The 21,871-nt window shown below is 48.3% G+C and overlaps 1 protein-coding gene across 1 annotated transcript in view; it reads left to right on the top strand.

Annotated features, from left to right (window-relative positions):
* Positions 1-21,871, top strand: part of NAT10 (N-acetyltransferase 10) — a 37,056-nt gene that overhangs the window by 10,549 nt on the left and 4,636 nt on the right. The window contains exons 7-26 of the mRNA XM_011000572.3: positions 179-293; positions 389-496; positions 3,576-3,709; positions 4,873-4,966; positions 5,114-5,212; positions 8,339-8,475; positions 11,098-11,222; positions 11,666-11,816; positions 12,070-12,166; positions 13,045-13,161; positions 14,193-14,294; positions 14,390-14,464; positions 15,067-15,183; positions 16,000-16,133; positions 16,344-16,392; positions 19,268-19,364; positions 19,453-19,563; positions 20,489-20,661; positions 21,188-21,307; positions 21,669-21,767. Of these exons, the coding sequence (XP_010998874.2) occupies positions 179-293; positions 389-496; positions 3,576-3,709; positions 4,873-4,966; positions 5,114-5,212; positions 8,339-8,475; positions 11,098-11,222; positions 11,666-11,816; positions 12,070-12,166; positions 13,045-13,161; positions 14,193-14,294; positions 14,390-14,464; positions 15,067-15,183; positions 16,000-16,133; positions 16,344-16,392; positions 19,268-19,364; positions 19,453-19,563; positions 20,489-20,661; positions 21,188-21,307; positions 21,669-21,767 (2,254 nt within the window). The remainder of the gene's footprint in view (positions 1-178; positions 294-388; positions 497-3,575; positions 3,710-4,872; positions 4,967-5,113; positions 5,213-8,338; positions 8,476-11,097; positions 11,223-11,665; positions 11,817-12,069; positions 12,167-13,044; positions 13,162-14,192; positions 14,295-14,389; positions 14,465-15,066; positions 15,184-15,999; positions 16,134-16,343; positions 16,393-19,267; positions 19,365-19,452; positions 19,564-20,488; positions 20,662-21,187; positions 21,308-21,668; positions 21,768-21,871) is intronic.

Raw genomic sequence — 21,871 nt, 5'->3', positions numbered from 1 at the left:
GTGTGTTCCGGTGCCTTGTGAGGGAAACTGGGATCATCTGGCACTGCTTTCCAGCTGGGTTTGGCTTTCTCCAACTTTCTTAGAGACGTGGGCCTAGATCGATTTCCTGAAGAAAAGTCCTTCCCTTGCTGTGTAGGAATTGCCCCCAACACCTCATGACGGTGGTTTTGTTCCTCAGGTTTATCCTTTCTCTGGCCTCGTGTAAGAAGTGTCTCGTCATTGATGACCAGCTCAACATCCTGCCCATCTCCTCCCACGCTGCCAGCATTGAGGCCTTACCTCCCCAGGCCCCGGTGAGCTGCCGGGGGTCCGGGAATCTGGGGGAGGCTATGTTTTCTGTGCTGATCCTCCCTGGCAGTGGCAAACCTACTCGTCCCCTCTCTGGTAGGAGGAGAGCCTTGGTCCCTCCGATCTGGAGCTGAAGGAGCTGAAGGAGAGCTTGCAGGACACCCAGCCTGTGGGCGTGTTGGTGGACTGCTGCAGGACCCTAGACCAGGTGAGCCTGGCGTTTGGAATGTCCCCACCCCAGTCTAAGCAGTGGAGAGGGAAAGGAGCAACAGAAGCCAAGTTCGGACAAGTCGAGACTTGGCTTCTCCCTGGGGAAGGAGACTCTTCTGTCGCTCACACTCAGGTACAGGCAACAGTGTGGGTTCCCAGTATCATCTCTGCCTTTCCCCCAAGTTAACAGTTCAGGGAGCTGAGGGCTGGGGAGAGATGGGTTACATTTAAAGAGGAATACCTTCAGCAGTTTTTCCAGGAGAGGGTGATAGACTGATTTTCTTTCATTTTAGTTGAGTTTGGATGACATGAAGGCTTTTGCTTAAATTGCCTTGTGCGGAAGCGAGGGAAGCTGGAGGCCCCTCGTACATACCCTGGCTCCAGTGTGAGGCCTGATGAGGCCCCTGTGATGAGGATGTGTACCTGGTCTTCAGGTACAGACAGCAGGCTGGGCTGGGAGCTGCCAGGATGCATTTCTGTGCTCCCTGAAGTGGCCGGCGCTGGTAAACTTGGTTTCTCTGGTGCTTCCTGGGCGGTGATGGGAGCTGAATGGGCGTGGCGCAGAGGCCTCCAAGCTGTCAGGTGTGTTCAGGGTTCTGGTCCAGCCTGACCAAGCAGCACAGGCCTCTCAGCGCTGGGCTCTGCCCTCGTGCTGGAAAACAGTTGCAGTGATGCCGCCCGCTCAGGGCTGAGTCCCAACAGGCTGGTTTCTCTTTTCGTTCTGGAAATGGAATCGCCAGCTACACAGCTCTCTCTGCAGCCCAGGCTGCAGGCTTTAACCTCTCTCAGCCACTTTCTGGTCCTCTCTTTATCACCAGAGAGAGGGTGGGGAAAGGGAAGAAGAGGGAGAAACCACAGTACAGCAGTATTGTTATAAGAAAATAAGGGGCCCGTGGCCAAAAAAAAAAAAAAATCAGTAAGTATGAAAGTGTGCATTAAAAATAGAAAGTGGTGTTTTACTTGGCTGCCTCACTCTGCAGACACACCTAGTATTAACAGTTTATTGTGTGTCCTTCTGGATCTTTTTCTTTGCGTATAAATGGATATTTAAAATACATATATATATGGAGGGATCACACTGTACAGAGTGTAAGTAGTCCCTGCTACACATTGGGTTTGATTCCAGCTCTTTTGCTGTTATAAACAATGCTGTTAGGACATTCTTACAGATACATCTGTGGGCACCATCTCTGGGATAAGTTTCCAGGAGAGGAATTGCTGGACCAGAGTGTGTGTGCATTAAAATGGGTGTCACACCAGGTTACGGAGCCACCACCAGTGTATGAAAGGGGCTTTTTCTCTGCAACCTTGCCAACACTGAGTACTATCTAACTTGTAAGTCTTTACCAATCTGATATGGGAACATAGACTCATTGTTTCAATTTTTGTTGCTTTATTAGAGAAGCAGGCACCTTTTTAATGTAACAACTGGTCATCTATTTGTTTTTGTAAACCAGTCTGCTGTTTTATATTGGTTTTTCATTTTTGAATATTATTTTGAAATGTATTTTTAGTCCAGATCCTTACTCTTTTATTGTGTTATTGGATTTTTCCAGTTATGTTTTATCAGAGTTTTTAACTTCTCTAAAGCAACAACAAAAGGATAAAATACAGCCTTCAGCAAAGGATAAGGCAAGTAGGATCTGGATACCCCCTGAGTGTTTCCATCTGGAGAGACTCTGGCTTCCTCTTGCCCCTCCGTTTCTTTCCCTTCTGACTGCCTGGGCCTGAGTCAGTGTCTTCTAGGTGTTGCTGCCTGGTCACTTGAGGCAGCTTCTTCAGGACCAGGCAGGCCAGCCTGGACCATCTGGCCTTCCTCCCAGCCTCAATGGCCTGTTCCCAGGGCAGATCCCACTTGGGGAGCGGAGTCTGGTCCCTGAGTAGTGTCGTGGTCCTTCTCATTCATGCCTCTGGCATCTTGCTTTCCCTTCCGGTGCCAGGCACTCCTCTAGGCGCCAGGCTCAGCAGTAAACAAGAGGGACACACCTGCTTTGCGGGGCTCATGTTCTGATGGGATGGGGCAGACAGCGAATCAAGGAAATAAGCAAATCAGGCAGTACAGCAGAAGGTGCTGCATATGACCGGAAAATGGAAAGAGCAGCAGGGAGGGGTGGGGAGTGCCAGGAGAAGGGCGGGGTGCTGTGAGTCTAGGTACCGTGGTCAGGGAGGGCCTCGTTGAGAAGGTAGTATTTGAGCAGGGTTAAAGGAGTTGAGAGAGCGAGCCAGGTGGCTCTCTGTGGGGAGAGTGCTCGGGCAGAGGACCACCAGGTACACAGGCCTGCGGTAGGAGTCCCCTGGTGTGCTCGGGAGGCTGCTTGGGTTGAAGCAGAGCGAGCAGACATGGGCAGGAGGAGATGACGGAGGTCAAACGGTACAGGCTGTGCAGGCCCCTGGAAGGGCTTGGCGCTTACTCTGTGAGTGATGGGAGCCACCAGAGGGTTTTGCATTTACGGTGTCAGCACAGCTGCTGAAGAAACCCCAGGCTTAATTTTAAAAGGATCCTTCTGGCTACTGTGTTGAGTCTAGATGGCAGCAGAATGGAGGTGGGCTTAGGAAGACTAATTAATTTGGAGGTGACTGTATCAGTGGAGGCGAGACAGGATGGTAGCTGGGACCAGAGTGGTAGAGGAGGATAATGGAGAGGGATATGTTTTGAAGGTGGTATTGACAGGATTTGCTGATGAATCAGAAAATGGAGAAGGCTCTTAGCCTGAGCCATTGGACAGTTAACTGAGCTGGGGAAGATCGTTGGTCGAGGGGGACTGAGGAGGACATAAGGCGTTCAGTTTTAGGTTTGAGTTGTTGGTTAGACGTACAGGTGGAGACGTGCAGGCAGTTGCGTGTATATAAGAGTCTGGTGTGGGAAGAGCTCAGGATGGAAATGTGAATTTCAGGGTTATCAGCATCTAATTGAGACCAAGGGAGTGAGAGTCCAAGTGCTGAGCCCTGCTTCCTGACCTGTAAGAACTGCCCCCTGGTTTAGCCTCGGCATCAGCCTGACTTCTCTGCGGTGATGGTGTTGGATGGCTGAGTCTTGGCTGTCCTCAGAGCACATCTGATATTTTCTCTTTCCACAGGCCAAAGCGGTCTTGAAATTCATCGAGGGGATCTCTGAAAAGACCCTGAGGAGTACTGTTGCACTCACCGCTGCCCGAGGAAGGGGAAAATCTGCAGCTCTGGGGCTGGCTATTGCTGGAGCTGTGGCTTTTGGGTAAGGCAGTGTGATTCCCCATCTTCAGGCACGCTGAGCTCTGAGGGAGCGGTGCAGGAGCAGGGCTCAGGGGACAGGGAGGCAGCTGCTGGGTCTGAGTAGGCTCCTGTGTAATTTCTCTAAACCCGGGGTTTCTGTCTAGAAATAGCAATGCTGTTTCCCCCAAGGTGCACAGACACGTGCAGGCACTCTCAGACACACACACCAGGGCCTTTGTGATCACTATTTAGAGTTGAACACAAGAGAGCAAAGAAATGGGGGTAAGAAACTTAAAAACTCTCAGGAGATGGAAATGTGTATGACAAGCTTTGCTGACTGAGATAAGTGTAAGTTTGACATGTTAATGATTTTGATCAATATTAGATCTGTTTGCTGCTGAGGAGCTGCCTTTGAGTGTGATGTTCCTTTCTGTTCTTTTGGCTTGGGCTGCTAGGAGAGCATGTAATTCCAGCTTTGCAGACATAAATAATGGACCTTGAGTTTACCATGTCTTCCTATATGCATTATCTCCCTTGATGCTCCTAATAGCTCGGCTAGCATTTCATAGGTGGATGAACATAGGCCCCAGGAGTTTGTGACTCACCCAAGATCCCTCCCCAAGTCAGTGCCGGTAGTGCCAGGGCTGAGCTCAGCTCCTGACTTCTAGTCCTCTGTTCCTCTGGCTGCTCCAGTGGTACCGCTCGGCCCCTCAGCCATTAGCATCCTTGATGTTCAACAAGGATCACTCGGAGGTTTACTGTGGTCTTGGCCTGAGCACTCTTGAGCTCTCCAGCTTCACAGTTTGAAACCCTCAGCAGAGCTAGTGATGAAAGTGAAGCCCCCTCGTCCCAGGGTGCAGGACCGGGAGCAGCATGCCACTTTGCATGCTGCGGGAGTGGTCCCCACAGCGCCCTCAGCAGTGGGCTTTCACATGTCGGCAGCTCAGTGCCAGGATGTGCTGCCTTCACACTGGTAACTCGTTTTCATTAGTTTGGGAGGAAAAATGCCCTTGGGTCCTGAGCTGCTTTACTTTTCCTCCCCCAAAACGTATCTTTTTTTTCTGCCATTATTTCTGGTTATCACCTGTGTAATGGGCAAACAACAGTGTTTTCTTTTTTTGAGTTCTCTAAACATTTCTTAGATTTCGTTACTTAAAAAAAAAATCCTCCTCTTTTGTTCACCAGGTACTCCAATATCTTTGTTACATCCCCGAGCCCGGATAACCTACATACTCTGTTTGAATTTGTGTTTAAAGGATTTGATGCTCTGCAGTATCAGGTAGGAAATCAGGATAAGAGCTTATTTTGATTCTGTGCTGGGTGTAAATGCAGGTGAAGTCTTTAGAATGCAAGCTGACTTTCTTAATATTTAGTTTCTAAAGCTTGTTTCTAACGTTTGTCATTGGTTTGACTCTTTCCCCATCAGGAGCATCTGGATTATGAGATTATTCAGTCTCTAAACCCTGAATTTAACAAAGCAGTGATCAGAGTGAATGTATTCCGGGAACACAGGCAGACCATTCAGGTGAGGCTTGTTCTAAAACCCTGCCACGTGGGGCCAGTGTCCTGCTGTGTATAAATGCTCTAAGATGTCCCCTTTTATAGTTGTTTTATGTGCTGTGTAACTGCATGTCTTTTAGACAGTGTTGTTGTTTTACGGTAAACCTGTTCCAGATTTCCAGCCTCTTCTAAAGAAAAACGTTCAAGCAAACTAACAAATGTGTGTAGCCAGATTGGAAAATTGTAGTTTTATCCCTTGAAAATTGAGTAAGTGGGGTTGTAAGTATGCCAGTCAGCTAAGAGAAATTGAATCATTCCAGCATCGTTTCTAATTTTGCTTAATTATAGCAGGTTTAGAAAAGATGCATCTGTAGCTAAAATGATAACCTCACCATTTAAAAGAAAAAAGGGACTTTGTAAAATGTGCTCTGAATCTTTGTGGTTTAGCCAGTGGCCTATTTTCCTTTTTAAACAGAGTTTTCCCCAAAAGCTCTATAAATCTGCAGTGCTCTGTAAGCCTGAATGGTCTGTACTTGTGCAAAGGCTACAATTTTGTTAAGTCATGCCAGGCTTGCAGAAGGGATGGAGACCCATGGAACCTAATGGAGTGGGTTTATTGATTATTTTTGGAGTTGGGCTGCAGTAGGAAGTGGGCCAGGTAAACTTGGCAGTTTATGCCCTTGACCTTTGTGCCTGTGAGGCATGTGTGTATGCTGTCAAGGAGGTATACCCTTTATCAAAGGTCCAGGTTATAAATCATGTTAAGTGTTTGTGCCTTTTACTGTAAGGATCTTAATTTTTTTTTCTTACTAGGTCTTCTTCTAGAATCTCTTCCTTCTGTGCGTTTCTTCCCACTTGGGCCTGGTTGTCCCCACTGAGAGGAGGAAAGACTGATGCTGGGGCAGGGCGGGGTGAGGGCAGTGAGAATACAGAGATCTGCTAAAACTCAAGAAAAATACACAAACCAAAGAAGGAAAACCTTTCCCTGAAATGCTTAGCTCAGCCCTTGCCACTCCTTGGATCTGTCATCAGAGACCCTCTCATATTACCAGAGTCGTTTTGTCTCCAGACTGGAGTTTAAAGTGCAGAAGAGGTGACCTGACTTTATGAGGCTACATTTGTGTCCCTTTGAGGCCTCTTCTTTCTTGCTGAAAATTGAGAAATGGAAGAATATTAGATTAAAGCCGGCCACACCTCTCCAAGGGCCTGCTTTCTGCTGTTTTTATGAGGTGATGTTTAGTTTTTCTCCGTAAAAATCCAAGACATGGGGCCCTACTGAGGATGTGTATCCTGCTGTTTGGAATGAGTGCAGTCTCTATCTCCTCGATCCATTAGCTTCCAGCAAAGCTGTTTAAAAATCTTACTTGTAATGAAATACTGAAACACAGAAGAAAGCACAGAGACCAATATCATGTAACACTCAGGCTTAAGAAATGCTGATGTTTTGCTGTTTGCTGTATTTGTTTCATTTTAAAAGCCATTTATATTTCTGTTTTAAAGATCTAAAACCTCACAGACACACTTGAAGTCCCTCTTTTCCCCCTCCCCATCTCTTCCCTTCTGTCACTCCCCATAGGTAACTCTGCTCCGAGATTGGTGTGTTTCCTTTCAATTCACGTGTTTATATTTCACTACATAATTATGTGCCCATAAGTGGTAACACACTGTACTTGTCCCTTTTCAGCTTGCCTTTTTTTCACTCAATGTTTATTTTCAAGATTTGTCCAGATTGAAGCTCGTAGAGCTGGTTGATTCATTTTTAAGCACCATATGAGTGCATTACAGTTTATTTGTATGTTTCTAGAATTGGGATTGTTGGGTTTTAGGCTATGTGTAGATTTCCAGCTTTCTTGGATTTTGCCAAATTCTCCTTCTAAGTGTCTGTACAGATTGACCTTCACCCCAGCACTTTGAGGTTTGTTTCCCCACGTCCTCACGAACACTGGGTGTTTTACAGCTCTAGGTTTTGCCTGTTTGAATATGAAACAGGATCTCCTTGTTGTCTTCAGCGTTGCACTGATTCCTGGTGAGGCGGAGCACCTTTGTTTGTGTCAATTGGCTATTCAGGTTCCTTCCCCTGTAAAATACCTCTTTATGGCCTTTTGCAAACTTTAAAAATAGCAGGAATCTAAAAAAAAAGATACAATGGAACTTATTTACAAAACAGAAACAGACTCACAGATGTAGAAAACAAACTTATGGTTACTTGGCGGGGAAGGGGGTGGGAAGGGATAAATTGGGAGTTTGGGATTTGCAGATACTAACTACAAGTTTCTTCTGTACAGCACAAGGAACTATATCAATATCTTGTAGTAACCTATAATGAAAAAGAATGTGAAAAGAAATATATGTATGTATATGTATGACTGAAACATTATGCTGTAGGCCAGAAATTGAAACAACATCGTAAACTGACTATACCTCAATTAAAAAAATTTTTTTTGACCTTAAAAAAAAAAAAGCAGAACTCCCTGAAGAAACCGGAGGGGTTGTTTATACTCACAAGGATGCTAGGCTCTTGGCAAGTGTGTGACAGTAGATGGCCAAGCTAATAGTATAAATAAGGCCGTGTGAGCATGAGGAAGGGATTGAGTCCCCCCAGTAGTGTCCCCACTGGCACAGGGAGACTTGGCCATTATATTGACGATGTCAAAGCAAGACACACAGTATCCGGCGTGGAGGAAATGCTTGGGAAACCTGACATCCTGCTCTTTAGCCGTTGCCTCTGGCCCACTGGCCGGAGTGAGGCCAGGGTGAAGCATAAGAAGACCGAGAAGAGAGAGGAGAGGGAGGCAGCCCCTATCCTTCGGCCCAGGCCCAGGCAAGGCATTTGTAGAGTCACCTGATTTTTTTCTCAAGCAGCCATCACTATTTCTCCCATTTTTCGGAGAGGAAGCTGAGGCTCTGTGAGATGAAGTGACCTGCCCAAGGTCACACAGTCAGTGGTTGAACTGTTTGGACCCAGACATCTGACTCTTAAGGCCACCCCAGCTCTGCCCTGCCAAGGAAAAGTGAGAAGGAGGAATGAGAGAAAGAAGAAAGGGGAAGGGGGAGAGAGAGGAAAGAGAGTGACCTTGATGATGACTCACCAGCAGTCACAGCTGGGGGATTAGGTGGCCAAGCTAATGATGTAAATTCTTCTTTCCCGCAGTACATACATCCTGCAGATGCTGTGAAACTGGGCCAGGCTGAACTTGTCGTGATCGATGAAGCTGCTGCCATCCCCCTCCCCCTGGTGAAGAGCCTTCTGGGCCCCTACCTTGTTTTCATGGCATCTACCATCAATGGGTGAGGACCCTCGGGCAGGAGCAGGTTTCTTGGGTAGCACTGAACGAATATGGCCTGGGCCTGGGCAGGTGGGGCTGATTCCTAAAGTCTAAGTCTTTGAGGCTGCTTCACTCTCTCATTGGCCTTCTGCAAATGGGAGATGGCCCCTTCCTAGTGAGCTGTAGCTCACTTGTGGTCTGAGCGACAGCAGACCAGAGTGGACAGCACGAGACAGGAATTCCAGACCCAGCTGATGTGTGTCTCCTTCTGTCTGTAGGCCTGATCGAGTTCTGAGGAGTACTTGGGTGGCAAAACCAATGTCTTATCTCTTAGAATTATGTGACAGTGTAGTATTAAAGTAACTGTTTAATTAGCATAAGAAAGTGGGCTTACAATGGTTCAATGGCTTTTTTATAATTTTGAAATACTTAGTTCACATTTGCTATAGAAAAATTAGAAAAAACGGATAACAAAAAGAAAATCACCAGTGATCTGACCGACTAGAGACAGCTTCTGTTAGAATTTTGGTGTATGTTTTTTGTGCATTTATTTTACTTTTTCATGTTGAATAATGACATAAACATAGTTTACTTTTTTTTTTTAATTTACTTTTTTACATGAGAATATACTGTGAAATATTTCCAGGTCATTAAATTAATTGGAAAGATTTCTATATGGAAGTCACATATACAATAATTGTGTTGCATATGCAATTAATTCCATATTACAGGTTTATTATTGTGACTGCTTACACTGAAAATAGTTAAATAAAACGGATTTTACTTTTTTTGATAATAGCTTTATTGAAATATAATTCACATACTATACAACATACTCATTTAAAATGTGTAAATCAGTGGTTTTTAGTATATTCACAGAGTTGTACAACCATCACCACAGTCAATTTTAGACCATCTTCATTATTCTAAAAAGAAACCCCATACCTTTTAACTGTTACCCTTCAGTCCCTTCCTACCCCTTAGCCCTAGGGAAGCACTGAACAACCTTCTGTGTCTATAGATTTGCCTGTTCTCGTCATTTCATATAAATGGAATCTTACAGTGTGTAGTCTTGTGTGACTGGCTTCTTCCACTTACCGTAATGTTTTCGAGGTTCATCCAGGTAGCTTGTATCAGTACTTCATTCCTTTCTGTGGCCAAATAATGTTCCATTGTATGTTTAGATAAATTTTGTTTATCCATTGATCCATTGATAGACATCTGGGTTGTTTCTATCTTTTGGCCATTCGGAGTGATGCTGCTGTGTGCGTTCATGTGCAGGTTTTGCATGTTTTCTGTTCTCTTGGGTGTATACCTAGAAGGGGAATTACTGGGTCAAATGGTAACTTTTCTGTTTAACTGAGGAATTGCCAGACTGTTTTCCAAAGCAGCTGCTTCATTTTACATTTCTACCAGGAGTGTCTGAGTTTCCAGTTTTTCCACATCCTTGCTAGCATTTGTATGTCTTCTTGGTTATAACAGTCCTAGTGAGTAAGCAATGTTGTCTCATACAGCCTTCGTTTGCATCTGGCTGATGGCCGATGATGTGAGGCATTTTATTGGCCGTTTGTTTGTCTTCTTTAGAGAAATATCTGTTCATATCCTCTGTGCAGTTTTCTAATTGGGTTATATGTCTTTTTATTATTGACTTGTAAGGTTTCCTTATATATTCGAGATGTGAATATTATATATATGATTTACAAAAATTTTCTCCCATTCTATGGGTTTTTTCTCCACTTTTTGACAGTATCCTTTGAAGCATGAAAGTTTTAATTTTGTTGCTTGTGCTTACTTTTTTTTTTTTTAAAAATAAGTAAATGGAATTCCTTTGAGAAATTTTTGTTATTGGGGTGGGGATGGGTAAAACATTGAAAATGTGATTTTTTTGATATTCTATGAAAGAAGTATTGAGTAAGATGAAGTATTTATACAGTATACTCGTTTATAATAATGAGTACTGTGAAACATAATACTAAAAATAGAAGAAAACCCACTGAGCAGTCTGCATCCTGTGCACATGTGCTTGTGACAAAAGACAAGGAGGGAATACAATTGGAAAGAGCTGGTTCAGTGATCAGATTATAAGTGATTTTTTTTTCTCTCCCAAGGTGCTTTATGTCATCTTTTAAGTGAAAGTAGTAATGAAAAAAAATTACCTGGGTGGTGGATTTGTTTCATCTTGATTTTTCCAAACTGGAAATGTTCTCTGTTTATTCCATTCCTTTCTTCTAATAGCAACTCTCATTACTGGTCCATTTATCTATATTCCAGTTCTGTTATGCAGATGGCTTTGTTCACGTCATCTTTTCAGTGCTTATTCTTTTAGTTCACAGCACAGTTCTGTGAAATGTTAGAATAATCCCCTTTTGAGGAAGAAGCTAAAAGAGGTCGAGTTCCTTGCACAGAGGTACTAAGTAGACGTGCTGGGACTTGAGCCCAGGCCCAGACGTCTCCAAGCTGAGCCACCGTGCAGCTCTGCCTCCTTTGGGCAAACACATGCTGTGCTGGAAGCTCAGAGCTGGCAGGGCTGTCCTCGGGGAGCAGGAGTCTGGTGTTTCAGCAGGACAAGGAAAGTAGTTCTCTGTCCCCTCCCACAGAGTGGATTTGGGGTCTGGTGCCTGATTGCCTTTGCTTTTGCTCCTAGCTATGAGGGCACTGGCCGGTCCCTGTCCCTCAAGCTAATTCAGCAGCTCCGCCAACAGAGTGCCCAGAGCCAGGTCAGCACCACTGCTGAGAACAAGACCACGACGACAGCCAGACTGGCATCAGGTACCCTTGGAGCTCTGAGAGGGCCTGCAGTGCACAGCAAGTCACTCCAGACTCTTGCTGGATCCTTCCCCTCATGACTTCATGGGCAGTAACACCGCTTCCTACCATCGGGCAGAGAGGCTGAGTCCCCCGGAGGTGAAGTTGCATTTCTCTGAGGAACAGCAGGCCCGTGACCAGATAGGAGCCTGACCTGGGCCTTCTGGTGGCTAGACCCTTATTTGTCATCATCTCAGGGCATTGGTTGCATTGCTTAGTGAGATCCCTTTGGGGTTGATGTCGAGGCAAGTTGAACATCCACCATATCGATTTAAAACCAGTTTACATTCTTGAGCCATATTTCTGTGGGCACCACGTGACAGATAAAGTAGACCATTTGCCTTGCTCTTTGGGACACAACATATTTACTAATTGTTCCTTGTGTGTGTGTGCTTTGTGGGGATCAGCGCGAACCCTGCATGAGGTTTCCCTGCAGGAGTCGATCCGCTACGCCCCTGGGGACGCAGTGGAGAAGTGGCTGAATGACCTGCTGTGCCTGGATTGCCTCAACATCACTCGGATCATCTCTGGCTGCCCCTTGCCTGAAGCCTGCGAGCTGTATCCTGCCAAGAGGGCGAGGGGTCGTGGGAGAAGTAGAGGGTTTTGACCCTTTGTTTCACAGGCTGCTGCTCTAGGGAGCGGGCAGAGCTCTTGATTTCCCTTCTCTTCCTTCCCTAATGTGTTTCTGCTTAGAACCAGGGGCTCCTCTTCCCAAGCTGAGGGAAATCACATGTCCAGGTGACCCTTGAAAGTAGTATGTCCTGTTTGGGGCTCTCTTTGATTTATTTTGGTTGCTTAACTCCAGACCCAGCTACTATGTTAACAGAGATACCCTCTTTTGCTACCACAAGGCCTCTGAGGTTTTCCTCCAACGGCTTATGGCCCTCTACGTGGCTTCTCACTACAAGGTAACTGCACCCAGCCCGCAGGTGAACTTTAGCAGTGAACTCCAGCACTTGGCCGTGCCCTTTCACTTGGCTTTTTGCATCTTTTATTACCCAGTGTCTCAGGTGGCCATTCTGTTGGGACTAGAATGTCCTGATGTTGGCTCGGTCCAGTGGTCTTGCCGGAGGGGTTGCATTTCCCATTGTTGTTCAGACTTGTCTTGGGCTTCCAGCTTTGCATAGAGTGTGGGATTTCTGCATGTAGCCCCATGCGCAGTAGCTGGAGAGGGTGGGAAGTTTTGCCTGTTTTAAAAGAAGTACTTATATTTCTGGCTTGTCTGCTAAACGGTGGGCTGAGATGACATGGCAGTTGTAATCTGGGGGTGCTGTTTGACCTGAGGACCAGCCTTACAGCCCTGGGCTATTTTTAAGGAGCAGAGAATGAGATTTTGGAATATTTGAAATTCTTAAAAAGGCACATTGGAAAGGACACTTTTTGAGTGTCTGGGTATCATTTTTATGAATACCTTTTAATGGAAGGCTGAGGAGTTGATGTTAGAAACAGTGAGAGGTTTTCTTGAAATAGCAGCCTCTGATCAGGAAGAAGTTCACTTCCCAGCTGTGAAAAATGTGGCGCTAACTCAGCAGTTCTCTGCCCCGACTCTGCAGCACCTGCACTCATGGTGAGGTGACGGCAGACGTTGATGCGAAGTTCCTCCCAAGCCATTGCGGAGAGTCTCAGGCTGGCCGGCCAGGATGCTGCAAAGGCGCTGTGCTGGCTTTCAGCACATCACTTGTCTTTGGGGAAGGTGGTTCTCCAGTCAACCAGTGGTTCTGAAGTAGCCTGTTAAGTAAGGCCAGGAGGAGGGGTGGTTCTCACTGACAGTGTTTGTGCCCCACAGAACTCTCCCAACGATCTTCAGATGCTTTCTGACGCACCTGCTCACCATCTCTTCTGCCTTCTGCCTCCTGTGCCCCCCACCCAGAATGCCCTTCCTGAAGTGCTTGCTGTCATCCAGGTACAGAATCGTCTTCGTGGCATTGATTGGGGAACCACTTAGTCATCAAGGATTATGGCTCAGTAACTGAAGCTCTTGATTCCTGGTCTGGAGCCATGTGCCTGGGTGTATCCAGGCGGATGATAATGGTGCATTGCACAAAGCCACCACCCTGACACAAACCCAAAGCCGCACAGGGTTCACGGATGAGTGAAAGTCAGAACTGGCCACTCCTTTGACTTACAATTCCTCCTAAAACAGAAATTTTAAAATTTTCCTCCTTTATTACAAAAGCAGTACATGGTACTTGTAAAATTAGAAGACACAGATTGGAAAAAATAATATTTTTAATGACCAGCATGTATTTATGCATTTCTTTATCATTTTTCCTTTTCATAAACATGGGATCATATTATTTGATGACTTTTTTTCCCCAATGTGTCAAGAATTCATAATCTGCATTTTTTTTTTGCCTTTTTTTTATGGGTAGGAGGAGGAAGGTAATTAGATTTATTTATTTAGTTGGTTATTTTAATGGAGGTACTGGGGATTGAACCCGGGACCTGGTGCATGCTAAGCATGTACTCTAACCACTGAGCTATACACTGCCCCCCAATAATCTGCATAATTGTTACAGGCTGTGTTGTATTTCATTGCCTGCATGTACCATACCATGTTTAACCAACCTCCTATTAGACCTTTGAGTTATTGTGAATTTGCACAGTTCTGTATAGAGCCACGTGAGCATCCTGAGTCTTAACTTATGAGCACACATGCACATCATGTGTAGAGACCTCTCCTAGTGAGGTCTTGCTCCCTGGGCCAGGAGGATGTCAGTATTCTGCCTTGTTAATGATGGTGTCAGGATGCCCACAGAATGTGGTAATGAAACTTCCATTGGAAATTGGTGAGCCAGTTACAGGGTTAAGCCTGAGCTGGCGTGGAAACAACTGGCGAAGTCAGAGAAGTGGCAGAGTGCAGGTGATGTTCTGTGGGCGGGCTCTGAGCCTGGAGCCTGGCTCTCCGTCTGCACTGTCCTGCTCCCCCGACAGGTGTGCCTTGAGGGGGAGATTTCTCGCCAGTCCATCTTGAACAGCCTGTCTCGAGGCAAGAAGGCTTCGGGGGACCTGATTCCATGGACAGTGTCCGAACAGGTGAAGTGCTTTCCCTGGTGTGTCCGAGTCAGTGAGACTGGCGGTGTTGGAGGCTGTCTTTTGGTGCTAAGTTCTGGCTTGTGTCTCCCTCACAGTTTCAAGATCCAGACTTCGGCGGCCTGTCAGGTGGAAGGGTTGTCCGCATTGCTGTTCACCCAGATTATCAAGGGGTAATGTGTCCACATGCCTTCAAACCTGGTGTACTGTTACTAGCTGCAGCCGTGTTGCTGGCCATTCGTTAGGGCAGGTGTTCTTGATTGTTTAAATAGGAAGCTGGTCAAGGAGTAGCAGTTCCAGGTACCCCTCTGCTGTGGGTGGGTTTGCCTGGGGATGGGTGGGTAGATTTGTCTGGGGATGGGTGGGTGGGCAGGATGATCGTGTGTGCTTGCCCTTCCTTTGTTTATGAGGACATGAGACTTGTGAACCAGATCTGCTTCCTGTAATTACCTCCTGTTTCTTAGAAATCCCTACCGGGGAGTTGGCTGTAGCCTCATCAGTTTGGGGCTGGCTGATTTGTGGACCAGAAAGCACAGCCAGCCGCCCCTGTGCTCGGGTGGCAGATGGGCTAGCCAGTGCGAGAGTCAGGGTCACAGCACGCTAGGTCTTAAGGGTCTCTACTTTGACTTCATTGTGGGGTTTCATTGGTCCTTTTTGCCAAGTGCAATCTGACCCAGAGTGAAGGCTTTCTGGAAGCAACACAGGGGCGTAGAAGTGGTTTGGACACCGAGAACGCCTCTTTTCCCTTTGCCCGTCCCCCTCTATGTTTGTTCAGATGGGCTACGGCAGCCGAGCCCTGCAGCTGCTGCAGCTGTACTACGAAGGCAGGTTCCCTTGCCTGGAGGAGAAGGTCCTCGAGACGTCACAAGAAATCCACACCGTCAGCAGTGAGGTAAGCATGTTCTGGCCGAGCCCTGGGCTCCTGGGAGGGTAGTTCTTTGGGTCTTCAGAGCATCATCAAGAGCTACTTCAGGTCCGGGCTCTCTGGGCGGCAGCAGCAGGTTTCCTCTGCTGTTTTCAAGAAGCTGCTCTTTCTCCAGCTAATAGTTTACCCGAAAACCTCAGATCAGCATTATCAGCCTCACCTGGAAACTTCTTAAAAGTACCAGGTCTTGAGCCCCACCCCAGGCCACCTGAAGCTGTCTTAACAAGCTCCCAGGTGATGCTGATGTGTGCTCCAGCTTAAAGCCGCTGCTCTGCGGTCTCCTCCTCTTAGTCCTGAGCCTGGACTGAGGGAGCTCTGTCCTTCCAGGTTAGGAGCTGGGGTGGCTTTCCACACGCCTCCATTTGATTCTCACAGTGCTCCTGTTTAGGAGGTGGGGAAGGGGCTTGTATTTAAGGTCAGGCTCAGAGGTTTGTCACTTCCTAAGGCACAGGGCCACCCTCCCCCACCCCTAATCTTCAGAATCCTGTTACTGGCATTTCTTTTTTTTTTTTTTGGCATTTCTAAACCCTGTGGCTATTTTTTCTGCATTTTGGGTTCCGAGCGGTGTGATTCCATGCATATCTAGGGATTTGGTATCCTTAGGCATGATCACTGGACTTAATGGTGTTCCTATATTTTAAAAACTATGGGAACAAAACCGAGAGGCCTGTCCTGGTTTTTGTTGTGTTTGTCCAGAGCCTGGAGTGGCGGGGGTGCTTGGGAATGTCACTAACCTCCCTGCCCCTCTGCTGGGTGGACGGGCTCTCCCCCACCATCCTCCAGGCTGTCAGCTTGTTGGAAGAAGTCGTCACTCCCCGGAAGGACCTACCTCCCTTACTTCTCAAACTGAATGAGAGGCCTGCTGAGCGCCTGGATTACCTGGGGGTGTCCTACGGCTTGACCCCCAGGCTCCTCAAGTAAGGGTTTACCTGCCCTTCCTCCCCCGCTTCAGCCCCTTGGCCTCGGGGTCCTGAGAATGAGAGTTGCGTGGGCTGCGTGTCTGCCTTTCTGGAGGCGTCTGTGTCAGCCGTCCGTGACTCCCCGTGTCCCCCGGCCTTTCCCAGCTTTATGTGTCGGTCGCTCCCAGAAGGTGCACACAGTGACCTGCTGTCTTTGCATCTTTGCAGGTTCTGGAAACGAGCTGGGTTTGTTCCTGTCTATCTGAGACAGACCCCGGTGAGTGAGGCGTCTGGCTGAGGAGGGGCTGGGGACAGGTCTGTCCTTGCATAGAGCCCTGGTGCCTCCTGCTGTGCTCTGAGCAGGCCTGCCTGTGCCTCCAGGAGGTTTGTTCCAGGCCACCAAAGCAGCCATCCTCACTGAGAGACCACATGGTCACACTGTCCCCCACTATGAGTACAGTGGCTTGTGCTGGCTCCTAAAATGGCAGAGGTGCATGTGGACTTGTCCATTAGATTCTGGAATCCTTTAACGGGGGTCCTCCTCAGATTTGTATTTTAAAAGAAAAGTGGTTTTAGGAGAGGAGTGCGTTTGTGCAGACTCAAATACTATAATTTGGCATCTGAAGGAGGGGCGTGACTGTGGATGACAGAGCCATAGAGGGTGTTATGGAAGGTGAGAGAGTGACTGTCAGTTCATTAAAGAGATATATATTTAGTACCTACAGTGAGTCAGGCAGTGGGCAAGGTAAGCCATGAGGCTTATTACCTAATGGGTAGAACACAGGTAACAAAATGAACAAATAAGAAATTTTCAGATGGTTGTATTGTACCATCTGGAAAACCAAACCCTGACGTTTATAGCGTAATGAGTGGTCAGGCTTCTGAGGGGTGGGTGACCTTTCAAACTGCAACCTGAGTGATCAGAATGGGCCAGCTGTGGGACAGTCCTGCCTGCGGAAAAGAGCCTTTCCAAGCAGAGGATGCGGTAAACATGAAGGCCTGAGGTGGAAAGGAAGTGATTTGAAGGAAATGGAAGGCCAGCGTGACTGGAGGGCCCTTTTAAGGAAAAGGTGGTGGTTCAAGGTGGGGCAGTCGGGTCCGGTTGAGGGCCCTGTGTTCCTTCCCCGTTCAGCTGGAGGGAGGGGCTGGGGGAGGCTGCTGGGGCTGCCGTGTAGATGATGGCCGGTAGTCGCCCAGGAATAGAGGCGGGGAGATGAGTGGGTGGGAGATGGTGTTTTGGACTGAGGAGGACGTGGTGAGGTGGAGAGAAGGGGCCAGGTGCCAAGTGTGTTTGGGAGGTCGAACTGACTAGAGTGGAAGGATGGGGGATGTGGAAGGTGCGTGAACAGAAGGACCAAGGATAGTTCTTAGAAGATTTTGGGCTTGAGAGACTAGTGTTGAGACAAGGGGTGAGAAACTGAATGTTGGAGGTACTGTTTGCTGAGATACGTCTCAGTGGGGAAAGGCCAGGTTTGGAAGTGGGAACTGGTTTTGGCACAGTAAATGTGAGATGCCTATTAGGCACACAGGTGGAAGCACGGAATAGGCGGCTGACAGCAGGAGTCTGGAATTCAAGGCAGAGGTTGTGACTGGAGGTAGATTTGAGAGTCGTCGGCTTATTTTTAATAGAGTGTACTGCCTGGGGTCAAGAATTTTTTCTGGCAGGGGTGGGGTCTGTTTTCTTCGCAGCTGTAACCCTAGCACTTAGTAGCATCTACTGTGTATAGTTTGTGTTCCGTAAATACTTTTGTTTCATGATCAAGCATTTAAAGCTGTTGAAAGTAGGGACTGAAAATAAAGAGAGTGAGTCCTTAGACTCTCCACCGTTCAGAGGAGTGAATCGGAAAGCACAGCAAGGGAGACTGAGCAGGAGTAGCCTTGCTCTGCAGGAGAAAGTCAGGGTGTGGCTTCAGGAGCCAAGAGTAACAAGTGTTTGGAGAAGGGGAGTCAGTTGCTGGCAGAGCAGGTAAGATGAGGACACCCAGGTGACCACGGGATTTGTCAGCACTGCTGATCTGAGTGAAAGCCGCTCCCGTGCACTTGAGGGATCAGCCTGATGGGAGAGAACGGGAGGTGAGGAGACAGACCGAATACATGATTCATCCACGTGGCAAAGGGAGCTGGAGGGAGACTGGAGTGAAGGCGGGTTTGTCAACTGGGAGATTCTAGAACACTAGAATTGTTTACTGCAGGGTATGATCCTGTAGAGCTCATGCAGACAGGTGAGTGGGGCTGATTGCAGGAGTGCAGGCCTGGAGGAGGCAAGGAGGGCAGGACCCGGGGTGCAGGAGGAGAGGTGGGCACCGCATCCCTCACAAGAGAGAGTTAAGTTGGTGCCGGGAGGATGAAGAAGTTTCCAATTGCTTCTGCTTTCCCAAAGACTGGAGGTCAGCAGCTGAGAGGGAGTGCTGGGGGTTTGATTTTGGAGAGTTCAAGGTCAGTAGCCAAAAGGTGGTGCCCATTTGAGAGTTCCCAGTGGACTAGTTAGGACCATTCGGGTGTAGGGCTGCTTCCACATGGGCAGGAGCAGCTCCTGAGGGGCTGGTCCTTGTCGGCAAGTTTGGTCTGGGCTGGAACGTAAATTTGGTGATTCACTGCAAGGAGCACACAGACCAGTGGGTTCAGTGCAGATCATGTTATGTCCCTGTGGTCTTGTGCTGTGCTCGGCTTGTTTGTGACTTGGTGGAGGTGTTTTGTTACTGGAAAGCCCTTCGGTTGAAATCCATTAGATATTTTTATGGTGTTGGGCTTTGTGGTTGTTGTGTAGTAAAAAATTTAAAACCTGTGGTCACTGTTTTAGCCCCTAAAGAAGCCTGCACTTACAAACTGGTTGCCAGCAGGGGAACTGTAGCCATCCTGTTTTTTGGCTGTGGAGTTTTTGGTGTAAGCACCCAAAGCATGGAGTTTAAGCTATAACGACAGTTCAGGATCTTCCCTGACGCAAGCAAGTGGCTCACACCTGTGGGTCCAGAGTAGAAGGTGTGCTGTGAAGGTCTGAGCAGCTCTGCTCCATTGCCAGGGCACCTGCTCAGAAGTTGCAGGACAAAAGGTCTTCGGAAGCTGTTGTGTAGGTGGGGGTGCTCATCCTTTAGAAGTGACAGACCGTTCATAAATGGGGTTTTTGGTGTCAGTTAAGGATTTGTGTTTCCCAGAATGACCTGACCGGAGAGCACTCGTGCATCATGCTGAAGACGCTGACAGATGAGGATGAGGGCGACCGGGGCGCCTGGCTCTCGGCCTTTTGGAAAGGTGAACGAGTGGAGTGGGGGTGGGGGGGCTCAGCCAGGTGCCCAGGGTGGGGCATGTGGACCTGACTCCACGTGGTTGGGCCCCACAGATTTCCGAAGGCGGTTCCTCGCCCTGTTGTCCTACCAGTTCAGCACTTTCTCTCCTCCCCTGGCTCTGAACATCCTTCAGAACAGGAACATCGGGAAACCCACGCAGCCAGGTGAGCTGCGGGGCTGCAGGAGGGTGGGTGGGGCTTGGTTGTGTAACGGGAGGCGGGTGTGTGGTCCAGAAAGAGGGCTGGACTAGGGATGGGGGACCGGTTCCAGGCCTGCATCTCCCACCACCCACCTCCACCCAGCAGGCCCTGCTCCACCCCAGGGGCCCTGTCACACACTGTGCCTGTTGTTCTGACAAGACTTGGGGGATGTGATTGGGCTTCAGAGATGTATGTGAGGTCATACAGCTAGTCAGTTATGGAACTGAATCTAAATCCTGTGAGCGAGGGTACCTAGCTCAATCCTGAAGTTCAGTTTCCTTGTTCATGAAATTATAATAAGAATATACTGCCAACCTTCTGTGGCCAACACGTAGAAGTGTTTTGGGCATGTAAATTCTGTTTGAATATTTAAGGCACAAAAAAGGGTGTAAAGGATCATTAGAATTAACAGCTGTGGAGGTTTTTCCCTGTTGCTAATTATGTGCGCGTGCATACCTGTTTTTTGCCAATTGTATTTTGATGAAAAAATCTGTTTCTCGAGCTGGGTGGAATGTGGGAAACTGAGTCCTGAGAAGTGACAAAGTGGGGCGAGAGTGTTGTATTCATCTGAGCCCGGGGCACGGGAGCCTTTCCTTGGTCTCAGGTGTTGGCATGGAACTCTGAGCAAGGGTCACGTGCCACCCATCCCCCTCCCAGCACGCCCCAGCTGCCTCCCCTTTACAGAAGAGGCAGGGCTGCCCGGGGCACTCTGTTGTAATGGTTGGCCAGCATTCTCGGGTGGCTTCTCCCCTTCTCTGGCTGAAGGTCTGGTGGAGGAGCAGGTGCTAGGGTGCCATCTGGGGACCGTGTGTGTGCTGTCTGGGAACCCTGTCAGATCCTGTGAGGGCATCGGGCTGCCCTGACCCTTCTGGCTCTGTCGCATGTATAGCCCTACGCCGGGAGGAGCTGGAAGCGCTCTTCCTCCCCTATGACCTGAAGAGGCTGGAGATGTATTCGCGGAATATGGTTGACTACCACCTCATCATGGACATGATCCCGGCCATTTCCCGGATGTATTTCCTAAACCAGCTGGGGGACCTGGCCCTGTCCGCTGCCCAGTCGGTAAGTTACCTGCTTCTTGGGTGCTGGTATTGTGGGGCAATTTACATGCTGGGTGTTGGGTTGGATGCTTTGATGTAATTTTGTGCATTTAGTTCCTCATGGTTCCGATAGGTGGGTAGTGATCTCTACTTTCAACAGGTGGGGACTCTTGGGCTCTGTAGTCGAGCCCCAGGCCCAACCATACCATTAGTAAGTAGAAGAGCTGCAGCCTGGGCCCACATTCCCCCCACCCACCACGCTGGCTTGATTCTTACTCTACTTCATCGGGGGTCCAGGAGCTCCTTGTACCTGGAACGTAGTTGTGAAGCAGCTGTCTGCCTGGATAAGTTGGTTTGGGGATCGCAGGAAGGGGTGTTTCCCGGTGGTTTCAGTAGCAGGATGAGTGGGAAGATTCTAAAATAGGCAGTGTCAGTTGATTTTTGTACCAGATACCTTTGGTCAAGGGGAATAACTCTGATTCCTGGTACCATTTTAATGGGCGAGAGCCCATCCTGGCAGCCACTCCAGCAGATTTCCCATTCTCCAGGCTCTTCTCTTAGGGATTGGCCTGCAGCACAAGTCCGTGGACCAGCTGGAAAAGGAGATTGAGCTGCCCTCGGGCCAGTTGATGGGACTTTTCAACCGGATCATCCGCAAAGTCGTGAAGGTATCCTCAGCCAAGGGCAGGGTTTTGAAAAATGTGTCAAACCCACTCCCTGTCCCAAGATGCAAAAATGTTAACATTTGGCCATATTTGCTGTAGATGTACACACGCACATGCACATGCCCGCACGCACGCACACACACACACACGCAGAACAAGAGGGCTTCAGCTGTATCTGTCATGTTCTGTGTTCTCTCCCAGAGGCATCACTGTTAGGAGTGTGACACCTGTCCTGTGTGTTTCCATGCTCCTCCCATGAACGCGTGTGCTCCTAAACCAGAGTATACACTAAATGACTTGCTAACAAGTGACTGGGTCCCTGCTGCTGCTTCATCTCCTGCTTCTCGGCCTTGGTCTTTTGTAGCTTTTTAATGAAGTGCAGGAAAAGGCCATCGAGGAGCAGATGGTGGCAGTGAAGGACGTGGTCATGGAGCCCACCATGAAGACGCTGAGTGACGAGCTGGTATGCTTCCGCCCAAGGCCTCGCGAACACTGCGCGTCCGCCCTTTCCCCTGTCGGGAGAGTCCTCTGCACTGGCCCAGCTCGGGGGCGCTGGTGTCCTGTGGG

The sequence above is a fragment of the Camelus dromedarius genome, chromosome 12, assembly GCF_036321535.1.
Source record: "Camelus dromedarius isolate mCamDro1 chromosome 12, mCamDro1.pat, whole genome shotgun sequence".
NCBI lineage: Eukaryota > Metazoa > Chordata > Mammalia > Artiodactyla > Camelidae > Camelus > Camelus dromedarius.
This window is presented reverse-complemented; position numbering and strand designations above follow the sequence as displayed.